The sequence below is a fragment of the Arabidopsis thaliana genome, chromosome 5, assembly GCF_000001735.4.
Source record: "Arabidopsis thaliana chromosome 5, partial sequence".
NCBI classification, from domain to species: Eukaryota; Viridiplantae; Streptophyta; class Magnoliopsida; order Brassicales; family Brassicaceae; genus Arabidopsis; species Arabidopsis thaliana.
In genome coordinates, this window is record NC_003076.8 from 26,926,383 (window position 1) to 26,952,325 (window position 25,943).

Sequence of the window (25,943 nt, forward strand, 5' to 3'; positions counted from 1 at the left end):
AAAAAAATAAAAATAATAAAAATGAAAGAAAGAAAGTGAATAATTAAATTATAATATAATATTAATATTTTTTTTGTTTGAAAAACTTTGTGGGTTTCTGTCCTAAATTATTTTTTTAATCATTTTATTAAGTACTGGTAATTACTAATTAACGGATAGTTTAAAATAAGCAGATTAAACGATCCCGGAATGCTGACGTCAGCATCATAAATCTCAGATCTCGATACGAAACGAATTTCTCACTGCAGCAGCTATTACTTTCCCTTTTTCACCTTTTTTTTCCTTTCTTTTTCTTTCTTTTTTCCATTTCTTAATTTTTTCTTCCCATTGAAGATTACTCTACGATCTGACGAACAAGGCAACCAAAAAAAGGGCAAAGAACAGAGAGAGAGCAAAAAGCAGAAGAAGATGAATTTAGACGAGAATTGTAAAATAGTTTATCACGATTCGCCATGAAAGCTCTTCAATCCAGATTCTTCTTCTTCTTCTTCTTCTACATCTTCTTCTCAGTTTCCGTTAGTAGTGAAGCTCATCGGAGAATCCTTCATCAGCCGCTTTTCCCGGAATCTTCTACTCCACCACCACCAGATTTCCAATCGACACCGTCTCCTCCTCTACCCGACACTCCCGATCAGCCATTTTTCCCGGAGAATCCTTCTACGCCTCAACAAACTCTATTTCCTCCTCCGCCACCTCCTGTTTCCGCCGACGTCAATGGCGGATTACCGATTCCAACTGCTACTACTCAATCAGCCAAGCCTGGGAAAAAAGTTGCTATCGTCATTTCTGTTGGAATTGTCACGCTCGGGATGCTTTCTGCTCTAGCTTTCTTCTTGTACCGTCATAAAGCCAAGCACGCCAGCGATACTCAGAAGCTTGTTACTGGAGGTGGCGATGGCGGCGGTTCTCGAAGATTCCAGGAAGATTCAGGACCACCGACGACGACGTCTTCTACATTTCTCTATATGGGAACTGTTGAACCGACCCGTGTTTCGGCGAGTGAGTCTAACGGCGGAACTAATGGACCCGTTAATTCGTCTCCGTACCGGAAATTGAATTCGGCTAAGAGATCGGAACGGTATAGGCCCAGTCCGGAGCTCCAACCGCTTCCTCCGTTAGCTAAACCCCCGCAACCCTCTGATAACTCTCCGTCGGCTTTATCTCCTTCTTCATCATCTTCCGGTGAAGAATGCCGTGACACAGCGTTTTACACGCCGCACGGATCTGCGATCAGCAGCGATGACGGTTACTACACCGCATTCCCTCGCTCCGCCAATGGATCACTTCCTCACTCGAAGAGAACATCTCCGAGGTCTAAGTTTGGATCAGCTCCGACGACGGCAGCATCTAGGTCGCCGGAGATGAAACACGTCATCATCCCGTCGATTAAGCAGAAACTGCCGCCACCGGTACAACCTCCGCCTCTAAGAGGCTTGGAAAGTGATGAACAAGAGCTTCCTTATTCCCAGAACAAGCCTAAGTTCTCGCAGCCACCTCCACCGCCCAATAGGGCGGCGTTTCAAGCCATAACTCAGGAAAAATCACCAGTGCCACCACCACGACGGTCTCCACCTCCACTCCAGACTCCACCACCACCTCCTCCTCCGCCGCCTCTTGCTCCGCCTCCACCTCCTCAGAAACGGCCGAGAGATTTCCAGATGCTACGAAAAGTCACCAATTCGGAAGCAACAACCAATTCTACAACGTCACCTTCAAGAAAACAAGCATTCAAGACTCCAAGTCCTAAAACGAAGGCTGTTGAAGAGGTCAATAGCGTATCAGCAGGTTCTCTTGAGAAATCAGGTGATGGGGACACGGACCCAAGCAAGCCAAAGTTAAAGCCACTCCACTGGGACAAAGTACGAGCGAGCTCAGATCGAGCCACTGTTTGGGACCAGCTCAAATCAAGCTCATTCCAGTGGGTAGCATTTTTTACTACATATTTGTGCCGCATGCATTTTTGAATTTGACGTTTTTAGTGACTTTTTTGATCTGATCATGCTATATAGATTGAACGAGGATAGGATGGAGCATCTGTTTGGTTGCAATTCTGGAAGTTCAGCTCCAAAGGAACCTGTGAGAAGGTCAGTGATACCTTTAGCTGAGAATGAGAACAGAGTGCTTGATCCAAAGAAATCGCAGAACATTGCAATTCTCTTAAGAGCTCTCAATGTAACACGTGAAGAGGTTTCCGAAGCTCTCACGGATGGTAAGTCATTGTCTCCAATTTTATTTATTTTTGAAGGGAAGGTTCCATTTGCATCTTAAAGCAGCATTTTCATAGATTGTGCACATTTAGGTTCCTCTGTTTGGCACATGACTCGTTTTTAAAAATATTGATGCCTTGATGGGCTAATGGAGATCTTGCGGATAGATAGAGATGCGCTCATCAGAGTTAACATTGGTGAAAATCTAAATAATACTAAAATGGCTTAGGCCACAAGTTATAATCATTGCAAAGAAAATTGACATATGAAATGATTATCTCTGCTTTATATTGCTTCTAACATGACAGTTCAACTTATGAAACATACCACATGTAAAGGAGAAAAAGGTCCATCCTATAATATTTTACAAGACTATCAAATATGTTGTAGCTGACATTCAATAAGATTCTCTGAGCACCATTGATTTCATTACGTTCTCGTTCTAAGATGCATGAGCATTTGTGGTCCCTATTATTTTAATTTAATAGTACTTGTGGCACCTGTAACAGGTAATCCAGAGAGCTTAGGTGCTGAGCTTCTAGAGACTTTGGTGAAGATGGCTCCAACCAAGGAGGAAGAGATCAAACTGCGAGAGTACTCTGGTGATGTCTCTAAACTAGGAACAGCTGAAAGATTCCTCAAAACCATTCTCGATATCCCTTTTGCCTTCAAAAGAGTTGAAGCAATGTTGTATAGAGCCAACTTTGATGCAGAAGTCAAGTATCTAAGAAACTCTTTCCAGACATTAGAGGTTAGTTACTTAACAAGACACTTAATGATTAAATTTCTCAAACGAATTGTCCTAATTCTGATCCCTTGGTTGCTTTGTAGGAAGCAAGCTTGGAACTAAAAGCAAGCAGACTATTCCTAAAGCTCCTCGAGGCTGTTCTAATGACGGGAAACCGAATGAACGTTGGCACGAATCGCGGAGATGCCATAGCCTTCAAACTCGATACGCTTTTAAAACTTGTAGACATCAAAGGAGTTGATGGCAAAACCACATTGCTTCATTTTGTCGTCCAAGAAATCACAAGATCCGAGGGAACAACGACAACAAAAGATGAAACCATCCTCCATGGAAACAATGACGGTTTCAGAAAGCAAGGATTACAAGTAGTTGCTGGACTCAGTAGAGATCTGGTTAATGTGAAAAAATCAGCCGGAATGGATTTCGATGTACTGAGCAGTTACGTGACAAAGCTCGAAATGGGTCTTGATAAACTCCGATCATTTCTCAAGACAGAGACAACTCAAGGGAGGTTCTTTGATTCGATGAAAACGTTTCTCAAAGAAGCAGAGGAAGAGATCCGAAAGATTAAAGGAGGAGAAAGAAAAGCTTTGTCAATGGTGAAAGAAGTAACAGAGTATTTCCACGGAAACGCTGCGAGAGAAGAAGCACATCCTTTAAGAATCTTCATGGTGGTGAGAGATTTTCTCGGAGTTCTCGATAACGTTTGTAAAGAAGTGAAGACGATGCAAGAAATGTCGACATCGATGGGTTCAGCTTCAGCTAGATCGTTCAGGATTTCAGCAACAGCTTCGTTACCGGTTCTTCATAGGTATAAAGCAAGACAAGACGACACAAGCTCGGATAGTGAACACAGCAGCAACTCTTCTACGTGATGAAAAAACAAAAAGCTGTACAGTTTCTTACACCAAGACACGAAGAATTAAATTGGTGTTTCTCAAGCCGGAGGAGATATCAGACATTGAGTTGGTTTAGTCGGAGAACACGGCCGTTTATAGAGTAACAAACACTATTAAAGTCTATAAATGATCAAATTTTCGTAACAAATAAGGAACCTTTTTTTTCTTAGTTTTTTATTTGTCAGCAATTTAAATATAGATAGATATATATATGAAAATTTCGTAATTTCTTGATTTTGGTTAAGTTTTGTGTTTCTTTGTTGTTGAAGGAATCAGAACCCAATACGAAAGTGATTAGAAAAAGGGATTTTGAAAGGAGAAGAAAATATATACTACACATGATACGATCATTGTTGAGGATTTGGTTTTGTGACAATGAATGTTTCCAACATTACTAATTTAATGAAATAGAAACATGTGATGTGAGTGAGGCCGATTTTGTGTACACTTGTACCACGTCCTCTCAGCTCTTACTGCTTTTGTCTTGTTCTACGTCACTTTTTCCCACCACGATCTTTTCGTTTCCTTTTTTCCATATTTGGATTTATTAAAAATAACAAAGCAAGTTGGGTCCTATAAAATTTGGTAGATTCTTCTTCTTCTGTTCATTTCACAACAAGATGACTCACTGAGCTTATTACCAATTTTGCCACTTAATCACTAAACCGATCCGTAGACCGGATTTGATATTCCAGAGACTCTCTTGGCCGACCAAAATATGTGTCATTTATTCAAACTCATTATGTTACACTTGTTTTAAAGATAGGATCACAAGAAACGCTTAAAACTCGCCCTTCTTGAGATTGACAAAATGTTTTTTAACAGTTTGTCACCGGTAAAAAGAAAGGAGAGCCTCCGATTTTCTTACTCCCCAATACATTCTTCACCAGAAGTTTCCATCTCGACTCATCTTTCTTGCTCTGTTTCTCCATCTTCTCCTTAAGGTTTCTGCATAGAGGGACTCGACATTGATCAGAACCTGCGCAAACACGTGAATGCAGTTCAAGGAGTTGCCACATTCTCTTGCAATGCACGCAACCTCCTGGAACTCTTAGCTTACAGCCTGCGAAATGCCGGATCAGTGATTCTAATCCCTTGCAAGCTTCATAGTTACACGTTGCATGGTTCGGTTTGAAATCTTTATCGTGTGGCCCTATTGTTTTACATCCATCTCTGCATATATGAACAAGTGCTTCCATTGCTTCGTATAGCTGCGAATATATCCTCTGATCATTGCGTTTTCTCATCCTCTCTTTCCGCGTCTGCGTTTATGTTCAAGATTTAGAATTTAGGAGAAAATACAGGGAAAAAAGGAAGTTTATTAAATCACTACTTACATTTGCTTCGATGATTACTGAGTCTCTAACTTCTTTCTCAAGAAAGGGATGGCTTTTCTTCATAGCTGTCCATGCTTCTGTCGCAGAGAGTTCGTTAAAGTGTTTCATGATCATACGGTGAGATATGAGGCTAAGCCGAGGGAAATCACACAGCAGCGCAAGCTGGAACACATCAACCACATTCTCAGTGGTAAGCAAACCATGTTCTAGATGCCATTCACAGACCCGTTTCAGCTGAGGAACCACGTACGCGTGTGACAGAAGTAGCAAATGCATGATAAACTCGTTCATTTCTTCTTTCTCATAGCTACACAAAGGAAATCAGATTTCGTCAGTGAAAAGATCATAAGACGAATGTTAAAAGAGGCAGAGCAAATAAATATAGAGAGCAAGAAGAAATGGAATTTATATATACCAAGAAGAGTAGAGGAAACGGATAAAAACTCGCACAGCATCATGAGGGACACCTCGGATTGATATTGTATGCCACTTGCCATGTCTCTTGGCTTGCTTCAACATGCCTTTGATCACAGTGGAAGCAGTTCCCTATTAATTCAAGAAAGACAATGTCCATATCAACCAAGTCTAGACCTTTCTAATCAACTGCTAAAGTCTGTATTCGCTTAGCTAAAGATCCTAACTACACATTGATAATTATGGTCAAAGGAGTTATAAGGAGAGCTTACAAGGATGTTGGCATGAGCATAGATGATACTGCCATTATCTGTATAGATGACTACATCAGCTTTGTATCCGTCATTGAAAAGACGATCCCACATATCTCTTGTGGCTGTCGAAACGCTGCTATGCCCAAGTTTTTTCTTGAGTCCATCAGATTTTGATGGAAGAGGAGGAGGAATTGGCACAGAAGATGAATCTGCAGATTTGAAAGATTGATGAAGATCAACACAACCTGTCACCATTCTCTTGTTTAGCTTATCTTCTCTTCCCTGCATCAATCAAATGAAAATATATATTGTCGATTCTTTAGCCACAGATAAACTTCATTGTCATTTCTACACGAAATATGTGACTCAGACAACAATTTTCACAGCATTATGTAACCAGATCTCATTTACGATTACAAATCGAATAGGATAAGAACAAATCTCTACATATATATTCACACGAAAATATCAATCAGAAATAACAAGAATTCTTGAAACAGATCGATAGAAAATGTAAGAACAAGAATCAATCAATGCTCTAATTTGTTCCGACATATATACCTTGAAAAGATTCAGACCACAGAATCAGGTTGCTTCGAAGAGGCAAGTCAAACAAAATTAACGAGAAAATCTTCTCCTTGGTAGAAAGAGCATGAGAAGAAACTCTCTCTATAGAGAAGCTTGAGAGATCAGAGATCTCTTACCATTATATAAACACACACACTCACAAAAACAATAGAAGACGACAAAAAAAATCCCACCGAAAGGATAATTTATTGTTTTAATTTCCTTATTATCTCACTTTTTTCTTACTTTTGTGTTCAATAATTTGAAGATATTTTCTTGGTTCATATCATCAACAGAGACACCCACCTGCGAAAATTACCCGAGAGGCGCGTGGAGTCTACGGTTACGAAACGGACGGCTGAGAATCCACGCGCCTTAACGGCCTTTTTTCCTCGTTCTTGAAAAAGCTTTCGTCAAGTTGGTTTTATTATCGGCTTTATCAATTGAAACACGACTCTGCATGTTTTTTTTTTATAAATGATTTAATTTAAGAGCCGTACAAAAACAGATCAGTGTGTCCTTTGTTTTTTTTGTTCTTGTTCGGCGTTACACAGCTCATAATTAGCTGTTCGTTTTTTCAAACTTTTATCCGTATTATTATCCTTTCTTCTTCAAAGATAAATTTAGATTAGTCTTAATTTTAACCACATGATCAGATACTCTCTTCAAAAATGTTAACTAATCGTGAATTATGTTGAGGTCCGCAAAATTGCGTCATAAATATTTTACTGGTCTCTCTTCATATTTCTTAGCTTCGCTTGAATTGATTGTTACCCTTTTTTCCCTTTTTTTCTGTGTTTACTATAATGCCACGTTTCTTCTATCGAATAATCTAAAACAGAAGAAGAAGAAGTCAAAATGCTTTTTATATGATCATTTTCTTGTATTTTTTTTTAGTTTTTGATCGGAGTAAAGTTATAAGAACTTCAAAAAAAAAAAAAAAAAAAAAATGCATGATGATGCCAATCTTTTTCTAACTTTTAAAGAGTATTGGAACATAATACATATATCATGTAAACTGATATTTTTAATTGTAATTTTATATCATATACGGATTTAATTGTAATTTGAGCATCACCCAGTTGTGCAATTGTAGTTATCACAGAAGTGCACATTGCAATGTTGTTGAACAACAGAAATACCTTGACATCATCTCACTGACCCATGCAGCCATGCCTAAACTTGGACCAGAACTCATGTAACCACCGGGTAATGTCAAACCTGAACTCTGAACTCTCAGGTTAGTTAAACTCATCTCTTGTTGTTTCCTTAATTCTAAATCATCACTAAACCTGTATTAAAGTGTCCCAAATTTTTTAGATAGAGATGTATAGATGCACATTTAACCCACCTGAGGAAGAACTTATTAACTATTACTGGAATAACAAGATCACCAGAGAATGATGATCCAAATAAAGGCAACGAATTTGAAGTTCTACTACATTTTCTTCCATTTTCTCCATTATTTTGCAAATACATAAACACATAAAACGAATTTATTTCCATTTTTCCCAGAAATATATAAGAACAAGCTAAAACACAGGGATACATGAATCCTCTCAGAAATCAGAGCATCGACCACGTTGTTCCCAATCGCCGTACCGAGTCGGTTCAGGACCTCTAGGCCCTCCAATCTCACCAGTATCTTCGTTCACAAACTCTCCACCTCCACCACCTTCTCCTTCCTCTTCTTCTTCCTTCTGCATCTGCAGATTCTGTTGAAGATTCTGATCTGGCTTCACGTCCCGGTTCAGATCCTGATTCGGAGATGGAGCTTGCGGCGGAGGAGGTGTACCGGAGCTTAGAAACCGTGACACTGGCTCGAGGAATCTAGAGGAGACGGATCGGCTTGGAGCGATCAAACGTACGATGTTGTTCGTCGCCATTGTTAGATCAGATGTGTCGGCCAAATCAAGAAAGAGATCCGACCTTCACGGTTTGTGATAGTATAGGGTTCGATAGTCATTTAGGTTGGGCCATAATTGGATAATAAGCCCAGTAGTATCTAGGCCCAATCATTTACATGTTTATAAATAAATTAAGAGAATTAGAGAGTAAATTTGGCCCAGTATAATTATGTTTAACAAGCCCATCAGGAGCTAGGCCTAACATGTTTATAAAACAAATAGGAGAGAATTAGAGGGTAAAGTTGACGTGGGCTGATTTCGAACCCGTAACCTTTTTATATATTAGACCTCATTACCAAAAAGCGATTCGATTATCTCATAAAGCGTCATGTGTTTTTTTGTGCCACATCAACGGCTGTGAGTGGTTAGTCACTAAAGAAAAGTCACAGGCTGTTATATAGTATTGGCTTCGCTATTTATTTTCGTCTACCACGAGAAAAACAAGTCGTAATTCTTCTATCTTGATATCTTCACCGCCTGCCGATCTCTCTCAATCTCCGATCAACCATGAGCAAAGGTCCAGGACTCTTCACCGATATCGGCAAGAAAGCCAAAGGTATAATTATCATCGTATCGCTCTTCTTCTATATTCCTTCTCTCATCGTTAAGATTCCGGTTGAAATCGCGCAATTAGTGCGTGCGTTTATGCCTGTTCATTGATTCGAAGTTCTGGTGTTTCGAATTTGTTTATCCTGTAGATTGAAATGATTTTTAGATTTTGATTATATTTTGGGTGATCCTATCGAGTTTAAGCTGTTTCTGTTTTGATTTTTCCTTCTTTGTAGATCTGTTGACGAGAGACTACAATTCCGATCAGAAGTTCAGTATCTCCACTTACAGTGCCTCCGGCGTGGTATGTTTATTATATCGATGCAAACTCTGTACTATTTTCAGACTCTTGTTCGATTTCGGTTTTAATGCGTGGTTAAATTTGTGGAGTATCGTTTTGATATTCGTTTTCAACCATTGTGTTTTCCGTTTTTATTTAGCTGCGATTAGACCTTTAAGAGTATATGTTCTTGGTCTGATCGATCTCCATGTTGAAATCGATTTCTTAAGTTCTGTGTTGGTAATTGTCAAGGGAACTGAGAGAGAGAACGAGTATCAGGATGATATTTACTTCTGTTTAAGAACTAGATGTTTGATAATGAGTGAAAATGAGGTCAACGTTTGTATAGATTTCACTTTGGTTACAAAAATATGCCATAAGAACTCCACTATATGATTCATTTTACAATTTCTTCTTTAGGTGCGCTGCTTATAGTAAAATTATTAAGTTATTGTTTGTGACAGTTTCAATTAGCTAATTGCACTTTTGTATTTAGAAACCTAATGATTGTCTGCATATGATCTAGCAGTCTAACTCCATGGTTAATTATACGAATGGAGAGCCTTAATTTTTTTTATTTTTGGTCTGTGTTCTGTTGTTTAGGCCCTTACGTCTACTGCTCTGAAGAAAGGAGGAGTTCATGCTGCTGATGTTGCCACCCAATACAAGTACAAGAATGCTTTGTTTGATGTTAAAATCGACACTGATTCTAGTGTAAGCGTTGTTGTAGAGATCTATTATACACTTTATCATCTAAAACCAGATTAATCTGTTAAGCGTGTTTGTATTTTTTCCTTACAGGTTTTGACAACAGTCACACTTACCGAGATCCTCCCATCAACAAAAGCCATTGCCTCCTTCAAAGTCCCTGATTATAATTCCGCCAAGGTTTATATTCCTTTTTAATGAAATCACAGATGTTTACTTCTCAGTGGTTTGAATGAAAATTAATCCTTCAGCTTTTGAATTTCATTAACAGCTCGAGGTGCAATACTTCCACGACCACGCAACAGTTACCGCTGCTGCAGCTTTGAAACAAAACCCACTAATTGACATAACAGCTACTCTTGGTTCGCCAGTCATCTCATTTGGTGCTGAAGCTGGATATGACACAACCTCCAAAACTTTCACCAAGTACAATGCCGGGATCAGTGTGACAAAACCAGATGCTTGCCTCTCCATAATATTGTAAGAATACAAATTTCAAAATAAAGCAATCACTAGCTCTAGATGTGGCTTGTGTGGGTCTCATCTGAGTTTTTTTTGTTCCAGGGGAGACAAAGGAGACTCACTCAAAGCATCATACCTTCATCACTTTGATGAATTTAAGAGAACCGCAGCAGTTGGTGAGGTTTACAGGAAGTTCTCGACAAATGAAAACACGATAACGGTTGGTGGATTGTATGCGATTGATCATTCGACTGCAGTGAAAGCTAAGCTCAACAACCATGGCACACTTGGTGCTCTTCTGCAGCACGAGGTCCTGCCCAGATCACTAGTGACTGTTTCCAGTGAGATTGACACTAAGGCTTTAGAAAAGCATCCAAGGTTTGGTCTCTCTCTTGCTCTCAAACCTTGAGAACACACACTCACATCAGACCTGCTTGAGTCTTCCTACTTTTCTCGTATGCTCTCATTGTTGATTTCCTCTACGGCAGGACGTGAGAGTTAGCGTTTTTTTCCTCCTTTTTTCCTTACGTTTAATTGGAATCAATAAATAGTTCCGCAGTGAAATTGACGGATAATTCTTTTTTTGGATATGCTCGGTTTTGGTTTTTTTTTTATCTTTCTTTTATAATTAAGCACTCTTCTTGAATATACACTCAGTGATTTTTTTCTTTTCTTTTAGTACAATCCAGTTAAAAAAACAAAAAAACATATAAACAAGTTGATATGATGTAAATCTCTTAGACATTAGCAAATCTTAGATAAACAAGTTAATGGTTCCTTCTTCCGCCGTGAGACTGATAGTGGGTTTCATAATTTAGGAACAATGATAGGAGGATACAAATAAAAACCGTTTCTACAACGAGCCAGTTTGGTTTAGTTGATCAGCTGCTTGTCATCGAGGTACATTCGCAAAGGAGATTCTCCCAATATTGTTGAGCCTAACTTCAAATGTTACCATTTTTTCTACGATTGGTGTAGAGATCATGTAGAGCTTTACAATTCACAACTTGCAATTACCAGTCTATATGTCCGACACCAAGAAGAATTAACGTATACAACGATTGATTGAAATGAATGATGAATTATCAATAAGGATTTAAATCTCAGTCCAATTTCAATAGCTAGAAATATAAGCATAAATGAGGTACATTGATAAGAAAACCACAAAATTCAACTTCGAATTCTGAATCATATCATCATCAATGAAATCAAAATAGAAAACTAGAAAAGAAGAAGAAAAAACCATACGTTAAGATCAATCTACGTTCTCCATGACATCTTCGGCTGAAAACTTGGTTCCCTTCTCCTTATCGGCGGCGGCGCGTCCATTAGCCTTACGCTCCAAAAGCGACTTCCTATCCTTATCGAGACGGAGCTTAGTGATCATCACATTCGAAGCATTGACTCCGACGTTGACCGTGGATCCGTTGACTTTCTCCCTTGTGATTCTCTCGATGTGAATCACCCACTTGCGGCGATACACCTGCATCACCTTCCCTTCTCTTCCCTTGAACGTCCCACGAACAACTTGCACTTCGTCGTCTTTACGAATCGGCATGGATCTGACGTTGTGTTTGTTACGGAGATCCTTGGATAACGGCGAGCTCATGAGAACGCGCCTCACGCTTGAAGGAGCTGTGAAGTGAGCCTTCCTGTTCTTCCGGCGAGAAGAGCTCACACGCGGATTGAACTTCATCGCCGCTGAATTTGTGAAGAAATTAGGGTTTTTTTGTGCTGAAGAGGTGGAGCGTTGTGTGCATGAGTTTATATATGAGATATTAAAAGTTACTTAAACGCTGCCGTTTCTCACAGTGAGAATTAGGGTTTTGAAGGTTTCTGGGTCAGATGGGCTTTGATAAGTTTTATATGGGCTTTCAAACCATTAAAATGGACCAATCTAACCTTGAGAAATATAATGGGCTTATTAGATTGTTGTCAACTTCTAAGTTAAGTGTTGTACTCAATTCTAAAACCAAACGCATTAAAGAGTTTGTATTCTTTTTAATTTTGTTCTCTCCAAAACAATGTGTTGGGTTCTTGAGAAGACTGACTGTTATTGATTATTTTTTTTGTATAATTAAAAAATAAGGCTGCTTGAAATAGTAATGGTTACAATCTTGAATATTTGGTTATTTGGTTACAATCTTGAATAAGGCTTTTTGTATATTTGGTTACAATCTTGAATATAAAATATATCTTTCAATGAAAAAAAAAATAAAAAAAATAGTAATGGTTACTGACTAAGTTGGAGATAAGGAAATCATCAAATCATAAAAGATCCATTTAGGTTAGAAATAAATACACACTTATTGAATATCATTTGATAAGGCTTATCTCAAACTAATAAAACAAGAATCGAGATTCGAGAATCTCACTAAACAAATAGATTAGGTGAATCCGACAAAAGCCAATGATGCCGTCACGCTCATAAAACTCGGATTCCACAAGCCCAAAATAGACAACATGTTTTATTTTATTATTTGTTTACCGACTTAAAATATTAATTTAAGATCGTTAAAAAACAAACTCTACAAGTTTTTGATTTCAGAGTCCACCGTTGAGCCTGTTCAATTAAATCGTTGAATCTCGCGGTGCGTTTTACTTTGATTCTTTCGAATTTTTTTTATATGGATGTTGCCGCGATGGCGAGATGTGTGGGAAGGTGCTACGTTTCGCCGGCGTTCGGTGAGTCTGAATCGCACCGGTTATCGGAGCGGCGGTTTCTGAAATTGTCTAGCTCCACGAATTCGGATCCCGCCGGTAGTAAAAGTTTGAAGCTTCGCGGGAAAATTCATCGGAGAATGAGCTACTTCCGTCCGATCATGGCAAAAGATGAATCCATTTCATCGCGGTCCGGTAATAATCACGTAATTCCGTTCTGGTTCATCTCTAATCCTAGTTTGGGTTCCTATGATTCGTTTTTAACATTTGGGTTCCTGAGACCAGAAATTTCCATAGTTTTAGCATAAAGTTTGGACCTTAGTAGACAGATCAATGATGTATATCTGAATAGATCTAATCTCAGATAATCTAACCAGGTGAAACGAAGCAAATCAATGGAAAGCAAAAGAACATTGTCTGGCATGATTGTCCCGTTACTAAATCCGACAGGCAAGAATTAATTAAGCAAAAGGGATGTGTGATTTGGATTACTGGCTTAAGTGGTTCAGGTTTGGTCCTTTGTTTCTGAATTGATCTCTAACTACATCTTGTTATGTTTCTACTGGATTCTTTCAAATATTCTCGTATTTTTTCAGGTAAAAGTAGTCTGGCATGTGCTCTTAGTCGAGCTTTGCACAATCGTGGAAAGCTTTCGTATATACTTGATGGTGACAATGTTCGACATGGTTTAAACAGCGATCTTAGTTTCGAAGCAGATGATCGAGCTGAAAACATTCGAAGAGTTGGTGAAGTGGCTAAACTGTTTGCAGATTCTGGTATTATCTGTATTGCAAGTTTAATATCTCCTTACCGGATAGAACGAGCTGCCTGCCGTGCATTATTACCACAAGGAGATTTCATTGAGGTTTCTCCAAGTTCATGAATTTGAATCCCAGTCTCAACATCAATCTGACTTTCTCTTGGTTCTCTTGATAGGTATTTATGGATGTGCCACTCCATGTTTGTGAAGCTAGAGATCCAAAGGGCTTATACAAACGTGCACGCGCTGGTAAAATCAAAGGTAACTTTGCTTTTTCTCTGCATCTGTTTTCAACTTAACCCATGTTCTACTGATTTTCATTAATTATATAACCTTCTTGATCTATCCATTTGATTATATGTAAATATATTGTTCCCCAAAACATTTCTTCTCCAGGTTTTACAGGAGTAGATGATCCATATGAAGCGCCTTTGGATTGCGAGGTTCATATAATATCCAATTTTTGTTATATAAGTTGGAATCTAGCTCATCTCCGAACTTGAATCTAATGTTGTGTTTCCGACTACTCTTTGCAGATTGTAATACAAAACAGTAGAGACAAGGGGCTTTCTTCTTCATCTTCATCTTCATCTTCACCTTCATCTTCGTCTTCTTCTCTGTGTGAAATGGCAGATATTGTTGTGTCGTACTTGGACCAAAATGGATACCTGAAGAAACACTCCACAAAATCACGTAATTGTATGTAAATGTAATATTAATATCATTGTTGTAACGTTTCTTAAACCTATTTTACCTATGGACGATTAAATTGTGAAAACATAAATGTAATTCACAATCTGCAAAGAGTTGGTAAGAAAAACTTGTTTGATTGATTGAGAGAATGAGATTATTATATGGCCGCCAAGTTGGCGCCAACTCTCCGGCTTTTTAAGTAATCGAGCATTTGGGCCTAAAAATATACGGCCCAGTGTTAACAAAACAGGCCTTTTTAATATCCGGGTCGGACTCTATTAAGGCCGGATCTGGTTCTACGGCGGCGACTCCTCCTCCTGACTATAACAAAAACAAAACGCGGTGGGGAGGGCGGTAGTATCAGACAGATCGAAAATCGCAACGGTTAAGATTCCAGCTACTGAAATCTATCAACGTCGAAGAAGTGAACGATGGGGAAGAAACAACACAGCAAAGATCGGATGTTCATAACGAAGACGGAGTGGGCAACAGAATGGGGAGGCGCTAAATCCAAAGAGAATCGAACTCCTTTCAAGAGTCTTCCTTACTATTGCTGCGCGTATGTTTCTTCCACGATTCCACTACTTTCAAATTGGGTTTCAATCTCTCCTAATTTCAATCTGTTTGTTCTGATTCAGGCTTACGTTTTTGCCATTCGAAGATCCTGTGTGTACAATCGACGGGAGTGTTTTCGAGATAACGTGAGTAGTTTGTTTCATAGTGATTTAAGCTTTTACTTAAGGCATTAAGGGAGCTTAATTATTGACTTTTGGGAATTTGCAGAACAATAGTGCCTTACATTAGGAAATTTGGAAAACATCCTGTTACTGGAGCTCCATTGAAAGGAGAAGATCTAATTCCTCTCATCTTTCACAAGAACTCTGAAGGTTCTCTTCTTTCTTCTCTCTTTACCTATGTTATCTGATGCCTTGTGATTTCTCTCATCTTTGATATGTGGCTACCATTGTAGGAGAGTATCATTGTCCTGTTCTAAACAAAGTCTTCACTGAATTTACACATATTGTTGCTGTCAAGACTACTGGAAATGTATTCTGCTACGAGGTTTGTTTTTTTTTTTTTTTGCTTTGCTTATTTTTGGTTTCGATGATTCTTATTGTTGCTGTGTAAATTTAGGCAATCAAAGAGTTGAATATCAAAACCAAGAATTGGAAGGAGCTTTTAACTGAAGAACCATTTACAAGAGCCGACCTTATAACAATTCAGGTAACTAACCTCTTTCTCTCTGCTTGAAGCTTTTTTTGCAATGGGTTAGTGTCTTAAAGCATTTTTTGGTAACGTTTTGCAGAATCCTAATGCAGTTGATGGTAAAGTGACGGTGGAGTTTGATCATGTTAAAAACGGTCTTAAGATCGATGATGAAGGTTTGATTTCAGTTTTATATTCGACCAAGCAATTTATCATAATACGTGTTTTGTTTAGGTTGGTTACGACTCCAATATCTTGTGTTTTCTTGCAGAGTTGAAAAAGATGAACTCAGACCCTGCTTATAATATAAACGTGTCTGGAGATATCAAGCACATGCTTGCAGATCTTGGAACTGATAAAGCTAAAGAGATTGCTTTACATGGTGGAGGTGGAAACAAGGCACGTAATGAAAGAGCCGCTGCTATTGCTGCGATTCTGGAGTCAAGATCGAAAATCAAAGAGGTTTCTAAAGCAGAACAACCGAAACAGACCTACAGTGTTGTTGATGCTGCATCTGCTTCGGTTTTTGGAAGAAGTGCTGATGCAGCTAAAGCTGGTTCTAGTGATAAAACAGCTGCAAGAATAGCTATGCATATGGCTGGAGATAGAACACCTGTTAATTCTAAAATGGTTAGCTTCTTCTTCGGAATAAACTCGGTTAAAAGGTTTGTGTATTGTTGTTAAAGCGTTTGGTGTTTTGTTGCAGGTGAAGAGCCGTTATTCGTCGGGTGCTGCTTCTCGTTCTTTCACTTCCTCTGCCTTTACTCCTGTAACCAAAAACGATTTTGAACTAATTAAAGTCGAGAAAAACCCGAAAAAGAAAGGGTATGTTCAGTTTCAGACAACACATGGCGATTTGAACATTGAGCTCCATTGCGATATAGCTCCTAGAGCATGTGAGAATTTCATCACTCTCTGTGAACGTGGTTACTACAATGGAGTGGCCTTTCACAGAAGTATCAGGTATGCATACATATATGTCTTGGAAATCTGTTTTGTTTTAAGAGTTTTTATGGGGCAATTAAACATGATCTTTTGACCTTTCTTCTACAAAGGAACTTCATGATTCAAGGGGGCGATCCAACTGGCACAGGAAAAGGAGGTGAATCCATTTGGGGGAAGCCATTCAAAGACGAGCCAAACTCGAAGCTGCTTCACTCAGGAAGAGGCGTAGTTAGTATGGCTAATAGTGGACCTCACACAAATGGTTCTCAGTTTTTCGTCTTATACAAATCAGCGACCCATTTAAACTACAAGCACACAGTGTTTGGTGGAGTTGTTGGTGGTTTGGCAACACTAGCAGCAATGGAGAATGTACCTGTAGATGAAAGCGACCGTCCTCTTGTAAGTTCCAAAAACTCAACTCACTGTGTTCTTTAGTAGTTTCTGTCTCCTGAGAGTATTTTGTAATTTCTGCAGGAAGAGATTAAGATAATCGAGGCAAGTGTGTTTGTGAATCCATACACGGAGCTTGATGAAGAGGAAGAGAAAGAGAAAGCTGAGAAAGAGAAGAATGAAGACAAAGACATTGTTAGTATCATCCCTTCCACCAAATATGATCTCTCTTTGCTCTCTTACTTTGGATTGGTCTGATAAGATTATATATGAACTATGTAATGTATCAGGAGAAGATCGGGTCGTGGTACAGCAACCCGGGATCAGGAACAACAGAAGCTGGAGCGGGTGGCGGTGGTGTCGGAAAATACTTGAAAGCTATGAGTAGTACAGCCACTAAAGACACTAAAGGTTCCCTAGACTCAGATATTTCAACCATTGGAGTGTCTAAGAAAAGAAAAACTACTGCGTCAGCCTCCACAGGGTTTAAAGATTTCTCTAGCTGGTAATTGAAAACATTCTCTACCTACTTTGTAAAACCGTTGACTAGTTTTGATAGAGACCAAGTCACAAAAGCATTTGTATGACAACACTGAGCCTTTGATGTCCAAAATCTGGAGCTGTGTAATAAAGTTGACTAGTTTTGATGGAGCCCAAAAGTCACAAAAGCATTTGTATAACAGCCCAAGTCACAAACGCATTTGTATAACATTGAACCTTTGATGTCCAAGAGCTGAGGCTGTATCTTCAGTAAAAAGATTTATTAAGTATAATCCTTACAGTGGTGTGTATGAATGCCTAATCTACAAAACAAATCAACAAGACAACAACAATGATCAGCACTGACGGATCGGTAAGAACATATTTGGTTATTTGTATGTCTTTAAGGCAGCCGCCATTTACTGTGCCAGTAGATGGACACTCTGGACCACGATGGGAACCCGAAGTTGAACTCCAAAGGCTGGTCAGCAGGTCCACCTATAACTAACGGTAACCACACGTATCTGGAATCCCGCAAATCAGCCGGGTTCCACCTATCTGCCATGAATATAAACGCACCGGGAACACCAGGTAAAGGAATCACATAAGTGCTCTGCGCAAAGAATGTTGTTAACCGGAAAACTTTGTTACCACCGATACACGGGTTCCCCAATTTCTCCCATGGACCCATTATAGATTCAGCCGCATGAGCCAAGGCTTCATTTGGTGCCCAACCAGTGCACCAGGAAGTGACCATGTAATAAATATTCTGATGCTTGAAGATAGCTGGAGCTTCCCTGTGTTGTCCCACCATTACTCTCTTCATAACCGGTGTCACATCGAGGTAATCTTCCGTCAAGGGTCCAATATGAAGCACACTATTGACTTCAGACGAATATATCAGGTAAGCAACACCATCGTCGTCTTTGAAGACAGTCATGTCCCGACTATCGAACCCGTGTGGACGTTTACTGTATAGATACTCGAAAGGACCTGTCGGGCTATTGCTAATGGCCACACCAACTGAAGCTTTAGTGTAGTTTGCATCGTCGATATGCATCCACATCACATACTTTTCTGTCTTTTCATTGTAGATCACTTTGGGTCGTTCAAGAACATTGGATTTATGCAAATCATGGGTCTTGTTTGTTTCCTCAGCTCCGAGTACAATGCCTTCATTTTTCCATGTCCATAAGTCCTTTGAAGAGTAACAACCAACACCAATAATATCAACCTGAAGACAAGACAAGATCGGAAATTAAAACCCAAAATACAGACAAAGGACCATACATCTGAGGACAAAGGAAACAAAGTGGAACTTACTCTAGCTGGTCCTTTCTTGTGAGCATGGTAAGTTGGTCCATCTTTATACTCTCCATACCAATAGTAAGTGTTAGATTTCACGTCAAGCAGAATCCCTCCGCCATGTGCTTGAATTGGATTCCCTTGTGTGTCCATCCAAATTTTCCCGGGGAAGTAATACGATGTCTCGTTTCCCATATCCTTGGTGGGACCAAAAGCGGCGGTTTTGATACCGGGAAAGAAAAGATGTCGAATTGGTGACTTGTCGTCAAGAAACTCCTCAACGAGAGGGATCGGTTTTCTTGATCTCCGTTTACTAGTACGAGGAGAACGCTTCCTAGGTGGCGGCATTCTCAGGACCTCTTCTTCAACTCTTATAAGTTCACGAACAATAGGATGAGCAAGATGATGTACTACTTGTAACTGATCTGAAGAAACTTGTTGATGGATGTTGTTATCTTTTCTGCTATACAGAGAGATAAGATGAGCCACCAGGAAAAACCCGACGACGGTCCAAACAATAGTAAGCAATGAATATCTGCAACCTCCTGCATCATTGCAATGCAAAGATGTTGATTTCTTATTGTATTTGTTGTTCTTCTTCATTATCCTCTTTATGTCTTCTAAAACACTGTAAATATACAAAACCCAACTTCTGTAGATCCAAAACATAACTCTAGTGCAACAAAATTTGAAGTCTTAGATTCAACAACTCTAAATCAGTAGATTAGTAAAATTAAGCTACCAGAGATCAAATATATATCAGATCCGAAGCTAACATCCAAATGAATAAAACCTTAACCCTAAGAATACGAAGCAGAACCAAAACTTAGCTCTATGAAATCCGAGAATCGGAAACTTTACCTGCAAATCCTCGGAGGCCAGCAGAAGACGAATATCCCGACATCACATGTATATAATCTCAGAAATTATACAAAAAATTCTCAACTCTCTTCGCTTTCTCCGGAGCAAACACCAAATCCGAAACACTTTGTTCTGTCTGATGCGAAGCTTGGTCTGGAAACTGAATCGAGAAATTCAGAGCTAGATTCTTTCTTTTTTTTGGGGGAGATTCAGAAGTGAGTAAAGAGAAGTCTAGTTGAAATGGATCTATCAAAGTTCTATTGACGATTCAGACGTGTGAACGAAGACGAGACTAATGAAGACGATTCTAGTCTTCTTCTTCCTCTGATTTTTTTTTCTTTTTTTTTTCTGCTTTCTCTCGGAGTTTTCCCCGTTGTATTTATATTATTTAAAAATAAGTAGTGACTGAATGATGATGATTATTAATTAGTGAAATAATGTTGTTTACGAGTTTTAAACGATCTGATGCATATCATCAAATATTTTTCTTTTGCTTTTCCTATATTCTCAACAGATTCCAATTGATTTAACAGTGATTAACATTTAATAATGGGTGTTAGTTTGTTATCTACTCAAAGTTATGTACATGCACATGAAATATGACTTCTTGAGTGGTTGATCAATTCTTTTTCCACCTTTCTTCTCTCTCATTAACTGTTTTTTTAGGTTCATCAATTAAAACTTAACTTCAATGGAAATAAATTATAAAACTATATAGTGAATTATTATTGAATGTAGACAAATACTACAGTTGAGTCACTTATTACAAATGTTTGATACAATGTCATATTTACATTTCTTAATCACTCTCCATCTTTCAATGATATATTTTTTATAAATGTGTAAATAACTATTAAAAAACAGTATAGTATATATATACACTTACTAACCACTATATATTCACTTGTCGTATTTCTGCAGAAGAAGTTGGATGAATAGAAAACCAAGCAAAACTCTTTCCTTTCTCCTGGAAAGCTTTAGCGAGGAAGAGCAAAACTAGAACCACCATGATAAGAGACAGAGCAAGGATCGATGCCCAAAGGCGATACATCGAAGCCCTAAAGGGATCACATTGGTTAGAGACGATGCTCGATAACGTGTCTTTCACGGCAAGGCATTCTGTTAGGTTTTGAAAAGAAGGCAAAATGTCTAGCATGCCTTGTGCTGAGTTGCTGTAAGCATAGACCTTTAGGTAAGCTGCTTCCGGGATGAATTTTCCGGTGATTCTGCAAGTTTCCGGTGGATCTTTGTCGTGGCATGTGAATCTCGAAAGGATCTAACAATATAATAAGGGTTTTCTGATCACTTAATGGTTTTAACTTGGGTTGAGTGCTAATAAATAACAAGTACTATAATTTAAAAGACTTACATTTGGGAATTCGCCGATTGGAATGGCGCCATTGGAGCAGCTTTGTGGTGTGTAGCTGTTAATCTGTTGTCCGACAAACGGATCGCATATGATTCCAGATTCAGGCGCCCACGAGACAGTATTGCTCCGATCAGTCAACGCATTAGAACGCATTGACTCTGCTACTTTTGAGTTTAACTGAGAACAAGAAGCAGAGGATGTTAGAGTTTACCAGAGTTCTTGAACTTCTATTTGAATGAAAGAATTTTATGAATTAATCAAAATACCTGGGTAATAAAGTTATGAATCATCAGGCTTATCTCGATTAGGGTTTTATCAGAATGAAGAGGATCCATACAAGGGAAAAGATTAGTCAGTGTGCTATTTCGTGGGTTTTGTACGAAACCATTGAAAGCTGAACAAAGGTCTTCTGCGAAGCTGCGTGAGTGGAAAATTGAGGAGTTTAGGGTTTGGAAACATGTAGATGAATTTCATTTTAGGACTTGCTTTACTTACGTGTGTATAAAGAAATCGAATCCAGTTAGAACCCAACAAAGAGTTGTTATGATCCAACACAAGAATATCACCCTTTGTAAGAAGAAGGACGAAGAATTTTTAATCTTTCAAGTTTAAAAAACAAATTGAACAAGAACAATGTTTGAAGTGATTGTGCATTGCTTACATGATGAATCCAGGGTGCCAGTGAAGCAATAGAGGTACTGAGACAAAGACACCGGCAAAAAAAGACCATTACAATTAGGCTAAGATGATAACATTTTGAAAGTTTTAGTGAATGTTAAATAATCTCACAAAAGGCTAGAAGCAGAAGGAACAAGTTGGTCGATGTAATCATAAGATGAGATACATACCTGAGACAAAAAACAGAGCAGAACAATCAAAGACGATTTCAAAGGAAAAACAAAAAGATGAGTTGTTGTTAGATCGTACGAGATTTTGATGGCGAGATCAATGGAACGACCCTTATGATGAAGGAAGCTTTGGATAAGGCGAGAACCTTTGCCGAGTCGATGAGTGGTGACGTTGAGAAGATGAGTCGTGTTCTGATCGTATGGAAGCAACAAGTACTGTATCTTCGTTAACGACACTATCACTGTACGAATGTTTTGATTAACATCTTCTCCTGCTTTGTCTATCGTTTCTTTCATCTCCTCTGTTCTGTTCTTCGACCTCTGGTTCGCTGCTATCACTATCCCTGTCGTTACCCTGTATTTGATAGACGCATATAAAAAATCTACGTGGATTATGTTTAAGAGAGAGTGTTTAAAACTTCATAAGCTTACACAGAGAGAAACATGAAAAGGAGGAGAAGTAAGAACAGAGGAAGATAATAACGGTCGAGATATCGTCGGCGAGTGGAAGAAACACGTCTTCTTTTGTCGGAGAATGCTACGTAAAGTCCCAAACATATACCGACAATAATCAACACTCCGGCGACGGCGTAACCGTGGATTCCCGTAAATGCAGTAGCCTGAGATTCCGTTAACACTTAGTTACCACATTAACGTTATAATATCACAAAATGAAAGAAGAAGAGAGACTAACTGCCCAATAATGTTTGTTTCGAACATTGAAACCTCCGTCGTAATATCTAAAGCTGTTGAGAGGATCGCGTCTCTTAAACCTCTCATGATCTCCACCGTCTGATAAACTTGAAACCGCCAAAATCGGAGAGATCACAGCCGTTAAAAGAAGCTGAGACAGAGCTCCGGTTATTCTTGATTTTGTCATGTTGAACAAGTTGATGATCGAAAATCATGTTCCTTGTTTATTGACTTCTTTTGTGGGATTCTTTGGATAAAAAATGGAGATTTGTGAAGAGTATAATTTATTTAAATAATTGTCTTTCTTCTTCGAGTGTTTGGCTTACTTACTAAGGTAAGGATAGCTTGTGGCTACATTGTTCTTAAAAAGTTTTCTTTTTTGTTCTCTCAGTTTTTTCTTTTTTTCTTTTTGTTAAATAGAAGAAAGGAGAGTGATTAGAGTAACGTATCTTGAGCCGTTTTCTCTGGATTTTTATTTGACTCAGCTCTTCTTTTCACTGGGTTATATTTTTTTTCCAGAAAAGGTTAAAAGAAGTGGGAAAAGATCAAAGTATGTTAACCGATTTAAGACTATCATCAATCATGCCGTGTGTCAAAACCCGCTAAAAGCGGAAGAGGGTTTCTTTTGTTTAGTCTTGTTCACTCATACATAGAGTCCCACATCGCTAACAAAAGAAGCGTGAAAGAGAAGAGGAGTAGTATAAAAAACGCGGCCATGGATCGTAACAATTCATACCTTTCTCGGCCTTTTGGCTAAGATCAAGTGTAGTATCTGTTCTTATCAGTATAATATCTGATATGTGGGCCATCGGCCCACACGATATTAACTCTATTTTTTAAGGGAGAAAGCCCATTATGATAGCTTGCTATCTGGGCTTTCACGAGTCGACCATGCGTTGCACTACTGCACGGTCTTGGCTCAACCCGCCAACTATTCAGTCTAAAAAAATTATTAAGTATCTATAGAGATAAAAAAAATCGAAAAACCAACTAATAATCCACAAAGGCAATATATTTACGGACCTACATAAACATTGACGGTTCAGATCTGGGCTTAAGAAGCCCATAATCAAACACATCCTAATGATTCTCCATTATTGACCCAAACAGCTCGTATTAGTACAGTTTCCAATCAGCGAATCATTGGTCAGTGGTCATCACGCGCCTTCCAAACACATTCTTTTGTTTTCTTATCAAATCTAAATTCTTTCTTCCGAACTTCTCTCTGTCCCATCGAATCTTTTTTCTGAGTGGCTAGTTTTTTGTTTTTTCTTTAATAATAACTACAATACATAGCAAAGCTCCATTATTTTCGCTCTGTCAGACACAGCTTCAGTTTCCCTACAAAACGAATTATAATCAGATCTAGACCGTTAATCTCACGACCTACATAAATATAGACGGTTCAGATTTACTGAGCCATTTTGTAACTTTAATTCGCCGGCTCTCTTGCCGTGTTTTCGATTTTGACAAACGAAAAAAAAATCTTCAATGAGATAACAATAATATCAGCAGCGGAACAAGGATTGAGAAAAGGAACCTTTCCCTTTTAATAAGCCGATATAGATCCTTGGAGGAGAATTTGTAGCAGACCGATCTCTGTCTGTTGTCTCTGTTTCTACGAATCTCTGTGTTTGTCGGAAATCGTAAATTATGGGTTTGTGGGATGCTCTTCTCAATTGGCTTCGCAGGTCAGTTTCTATGTCTTCTACTTCAAATTTTTTGTCTGGGTTCGTGGGATTTTGATTTGGATTGTTTCTCTTGGTATTTTGAGTTCAATGATTGGGGAAATCCAACTATTTCCGCCGAATTTGGTTTTGTTTACAACAAAATTAGGGATTTTAGCTAATTTTGATTCCTGATGTATTAATGCATATACGATCACATAAGTCTCTGGCTAAAGAAAGCAACAACTCTCTCTCTTTTTCAGCTATTGATTGATCATCAAATCTACCCTTTAGTTTTGATTATCAAGTTTTAAGTTTAGACAATACAATTGTGAGATTCCATGTTGGATATAGATGGTTAATCAGTAGATGAAGATTGTGAGAGCAAGAACTTAGTTTCCCAAAAAAAAGTTGCTTGCTTCGCATTTGCCCGATATGCATAGTCTCACAATGCCTTATTGCAGCCTCTTCTTCAAGCAAGAAATGGAGCTTTCATTGATAGGACTTCAAAATGCAGGAAAGACATCACTTGTTAACGTTGTTGCAGTAAGTAGTATGCTTCCCCAAAAATCGTTCCCTCTTTTTTTCTCTAAATGACTCGTTGATGGCTTCCTTTTGCATTTCCTTGTCCAGACCGGTGGATACAGTGAAGACATGATCCCTACGGTGTGTTATACTACTTTTAGGTGGCGAAGTATTTGCTTGCTCTTGGACTAATCGTAAAAAGGATGTTTACTCTTTCTTAGGTTGGTTTCAACATGAGGAAAGTGACAAAAGGAAGTGTCACGATCAAGCTTTGGGATCTCGGTGGTCAACCTAGGTTCCGCAGCATGTGGGAACGTTACTGCCGTTCTGTTTCCGCGATTGTGTAAATCTCTCTTGAAATTAGTTTTCGTACTATCTTTATTTAGGTTTCAGATGATTAAAACTCTCTGACTCTGATTCTGCTTTCAGGTATGTAGTTGATGCTGCTGATCCTGATAACCTCAGTGTCTCGAAGAGTGAACTCCATGATTTGTTGAGCAAGACGTCGCTTAATGGTATCCCTCTCCTAGTCCTTGGGAACAAAATCGACAAGCCTGGAGCTTTGTCCAAAGAAGCCCTAACCGATGAAATGTAAGCCTAAAACCTAAAACACGACAATGGACTTGGCATTTTTTACTTTGATTCTAATAATGTTTTATTTTCCATTGTTTGCCACAGGGGTCTCAAGTCACTGACAGATAGAGAAGTCTGTTGCTTCATGATATCTTGCAAGAACTCTACCAACATCGATCAAGTCATTGATTGGCTTGTAAAGCACTCCAAATCATCGAATTAAACTTTACCCCAAAAGGAGAGAAGTCAACTCTCTGCAGTTGTCGATCTTTCTTGTGTTTTTGGTCATTTGATGATGATGATGGTGATTGTGGAAGAAGACACAGCTTTTTTCTTTTATCCTGTGAAAAACAAGATTTGTCTATGTTCTCTGTCTGATTCTTTATCTGTCTTTCTTCTGCGTATGTGGCTGTGTTCTCTGTATATTAGATTTGATTGGTGTTCCCTCTTCTTAAAGCCATGATGAGATCACTTCCTTCGGGGTCAGCTTTTTCAATTTTACGAGTTCATTGCATGTTTTGAAAGAACAACAAAATATGTTGCGTTTTTCGTAATTTTGAAAAACTTGAGGCCAAAAACGGATATTTTCGAAAAAAGCAACAAGATAAAATAAAAGATTTTTCCTTTTACTCTCA

At 38.7% G+C, this 25,943-nt stretch overlaps 10 protein-coding genes, 2 long non-coding RNA genes and 1 other non-coding gene across 23 annotated transcripts; 8 read left to right on the plus strand and 5 right to left on the minus strand.

Annotated features, from left to right (window-relative positions):
- The first annotated feature begins 168 nt into the window (after positions 1 to 168).
- Positions 169 to 4,174, plus strand: FH6 (formin homolog 6). The gene is made up of 4 exons (NM_126147.4): positions 169 to 1,918; positions 2,010 to 2,209; positions 2,717 to 2,958; positions 3,039 to 4,174. Exons 1-4 carry the CDS (start codon positions 453 to 455, stop codon positions 3,828 to 3,830), a joined length of 2,700 nt encoding a protein of 899 aa, NP_201548.1. The 5' UTR covers positions 169 to 452; the 3' UTR covers positions 3,831 to 4,174.
- BT4 (BTB and TAZ domain protein 4) lies at positions 4,157 to 6,970 on the minus strand. 3 transcript variants are annotated; one of them, NM_126148.4, is made up of 5 exons: positions 6,421 to 6,904; positions 5,878 to 6,141; positions 5,607 to 5,737; positions 5,192 to 5,498; positions 4,157 to 5,116 (listed from the first exon to the last, which is right to left on the minus strand). In NM_126148.4, the coding sequence occupies exons 2-5, from the start codon at positions 6,112 to 6,114 to the stop codon at positions 4,673 to 4,675; spliced, it is 1,119 nt and encodes a 372-aa protein (NP_201549.1). In that variant the 5' UTR covers positions 6,115 to 6,141; positions 6,421 to 6,904; the 3' UTR covers positions 4,157 to 4,672. The 3 variants fall into 3 exon arrangements, with proteins under 3 accessions (NP_201549.1, NP_001330470.1, NP_975007.1); NM_001345832.1 differs by having other exon boundaries at positions 4,308 to 5,116; positions 6,733 to 6,970; NM_203278.2 differs by having other exon boundaries at positions 4,558 to 5,116; positions 5,878 to 6,443.
- Positions 6,971 to 7,489: 519 nt separating this feature from the next.
- Positions 7,490 to 8,489, plus strand: AT5G67488. 3 transcript variants are annotated; one of them, NR_143381.1, is made up of 2 exons: positions 7,490 to 7,666; positions 7,751 to 8,489. It is a non-coding gene; the product is annotated as an other RNA (long non-coding RNA). The 3 variants fall into 3 exon arrangements; NR_143382.1 differs by having other exon boundaries at positions 7,568 to 7,666; positions 7,942 to 8,485; NR_143383.1 differs by having other exon boundaries at positions 7,569 to 8,489.
- On the minus strand, positions 7,771 to 8,570 carry AT5G67490 (succinate dehydrogenase assembly factor). Its single transcript, NM_126149.2, has one exon. It carries the CDS (start codon positions 8,310 to 8,312, stop codon positions 7,986 to 7,988), a length of 327 nt encoding a protein of 108 aa, NP_569049.1. The 5' UTR covers positions 8,313 to 8,570; the 3' UTR covers positions 7,771 to 7,985.
- Positions 8,571 to 8,692: 122 nt separating this feature from the next.
- On the plus strand, positions 8,693 to 11,268 carry VDAC2 (voltage dependent anion channel 2; the record flags this gene model as incomplete). 3 transcript variants are annotated; one of them, NM_001203712.1, is made up of 7 exons in its annotated part: positions 8,761 to 8,889; positions 9,119 to 9,186; positions 9,415 to 9,495; positions 9,766 to 9,876; positions 9,964 to 10,050; positions 10,142 to 10,350; positions 10,435 to 11,060. In NM_001203712.1, exons 1-7 carry the CDS (start codon positions 8,841 to 8,843, stop codon positions 10,739 to 10,741), a joined length of 912 nt encoding a protein of 303 aa, NP_001190641.1. In that variant the 5' UTR covers positions 8,761 to 8,840. The 3 variants fall into 3 exon arrangements, with proteins under 3 accessions (NP_201551.1, NP_001190641.1, NP_001318898.1); NM_001345833.1 differs by lacking the exon at positions 9,415 to 9,495 and adding an exon at positions 11,151 to 11,268 and having other exon boundaries at positions 8,778 to 8,889; positions 10,435 to 10,710; NM_126150.5 differs by lacking the exon at positions 9,415 to 9,495 and having other exon boundaries at positions 8,693 to 8,889; positions 10,435 to 11,101.
- On the minus strand, positions 11,239 to 12,116 carry AT5G67510 (Translation protein SH3-like family protein). The gene has a single exon (NM_126151.2). The coding sequence runs from the start codon at positions 12,026 to 12,028 to the stop codon at positions 11,588 to 11,590; it is 441 nt and encodes a 146-aa protein (NP_201552.1). The 5' UTR covers positions 12,029 to 12,116; the 3' UTR covers positions 11,239 to 11,587.
- A 660-nt stretch (positions 12,117 to 12,776) lies between these two features.
- Positions 12,777 to 14,668, plus strand: APK4 (adenosine-5'-phosphosulfate (APS) kinase 4; the record flags this gene model as incomplete). Of its 3 annotated transcripts, NM_126152.5 has the most annotated exons (6): positions 12,777 to 13,188; positions 13,371 to 13,502; positions 13,590 to 13,858; positions 13,930 to 14,014; positions 14,150 to 14,196; positions 14,290 to 14,668. In NM_126152.5, exons 1-6 carry the CDS (start codon positions 12,960 to 12,962, stop codon positions 14,458 to 14,460), a joined length of 933 nt encoding a protein of 310 aa, NP_569050.1. In that variant the 5' UTR covers positions 12,777 to 12,959. The 3 variants fall into 3 exon arrangements, with proteins under 3 accessions (NP_569050.1, NP_001331607.1, NP_001331608.1); NM_001345834.1 differs by having other exon boundaries at positions 13,930 to 14,196; positions 14,290 to 14,662; NM_001345835.1 differs by lacking the exons at positions 14,150 to 14,196; positions 14,290 to 14,668 and having other exon boundaries at positions 13,930 to 14,052.
- A 23-nt stretch (positions 14,669 to 14,691) lies between these two features.
- PUB49 (plant U-box 49) lies at positions 14,692 to 17,764 on the plus strand. The gene is made up of 11 exons (NM_126153.4): positions 14,692 to 15,005; positions 15,085 to 15,147; positions 15,230 to 15,333; positions 15,417 to 15,508; positions 15,581 to 15,670; positions 15,753 to 15,828; positions 15,924 to 16,282; positions 16,359 to 16,615; positions 16,708 to 16,996; positions 17,072 to 17,182; positions 17,278 to 17,764. The coding sequence occupies exons 1-11, from the start codon at positions 14,878 to 14,880 to the stop codon at positions 17,494 to 17,496; spliced, it is 1,788 nt and encodes a 595-aa protein (NP_201554.1). The 5' UTR covers positions 14,692 to 14,877; the 3' UTR covers positions 17,497 to 17,764.
- AT5G67540 (Arabinanase/levansucrase/invertase) lies at positions 17,646 to 19,995 on the minus strand (the record flags this gene model as incomplete). 3 transcript variants are annotated; one of them, NM_126154.4, is made up of 3 exons in its annotated part: positions 19,634 to 19,995; positions 18,791 to 19,317; positions 17,646 to 18,701 (listed from the first exon to the last, which is right to left on the minus strand). In NM_126154.4, exons 1-3 carry the CDS (start codon positions 19,674 to 19,676, stop codon positions 17,871 to 17,873), a joined length of 1,401 nt encoding a protein of 466 aa, NP_201555.2. In that variant the 5' UTR covers positions 19,677 to 19,995. The 3 variants fall into 3 exon arrangements, with proteins under 3 accessions (NP_201555.2, NP_975008.1, NP_001331292.1); NM_203279.2 differs by having other exon boundaries at positions 18,791 to 19,400; NM_001345836.1 differs by having other exon boundaries at positions 17,871 to 18,701; positions 18,791 to 19,983.
- On the plus strand, positions 19,377 to 19,656 carry AT5G09925. The gene has a single exon (NR_143248.1). It is a non-coding gene; the product is annotated as an other RNA (long non-coding RNA).
- A 354-nt stretch (positions 19,996 to 20,349) lies between the features above and the next one.
- Positions 20,350 to 22,802, minus strand: AT5G67550 (uncharacterized protein). The gene is made up of 9 exons (NM_126155.3): positions 22,545 to 22,802; positions 22,283 to 22,470; positions 21,930 to 22,205; positions 21,792 to 21,850; positions 21,664 to 21,700; positions 21,498 to 21,569; positions 21,269 to 21,419; positions 21,003 to 21,179; positions 20,350 to 20,909 (listed from the first exon to the last, which is right to left on the minus strand). Exons 1-9 carry the CDS (start codon positions 22,728 to 22,730, stop codon positions 20,526 to 20,528), a joined length of 1,530 nt encoding a protein of 509 aa, NP_201556.2. The 5' UTR covers positions 22,731 to 22,802; the 3' UTR covers positions 20,350 to 20,525.
- A 473-nt stretch (positions 22,803 to 23,275) lies between these two features.
- Positions 23,276 to 23,480, plus strand: AT5G09935. Its single transcript, NR_144268.1, has one exon. It is a non-coding gene; the product is annotated as an uncharacterized misc_RNA (transcript).
- Positions 23,481 to 23,723: 243 nt separating this feature from the next.
- On the plus strand, positions 23,724 to 25,903 carry ARLA1D (ADP-ribosylation factor-like A1D). Its single transcript, NM_126156.5, has 6 exons — positions 23,724 to 24,234; positions 24,675 to 24,756; positions 24,844 to 24,876; positions 24,957 to 25,078; positions 25,165 to 25,326; positions 25,414 to 25,903. Exons 1-6 carry the CDS (start codon positions 24,197 to 24,199, stop codon positions 25,529 to 25,531), a joined length of 555 nt encoding a protein of 184 aa, NP_569051.1. The 5' UTR covers positions 23,724 to 24,196; the 3' UTR covers positions 25,532 to 25,903.
- Positions 25,904 to 25,943: the final 40 nt, after the last annotated feature.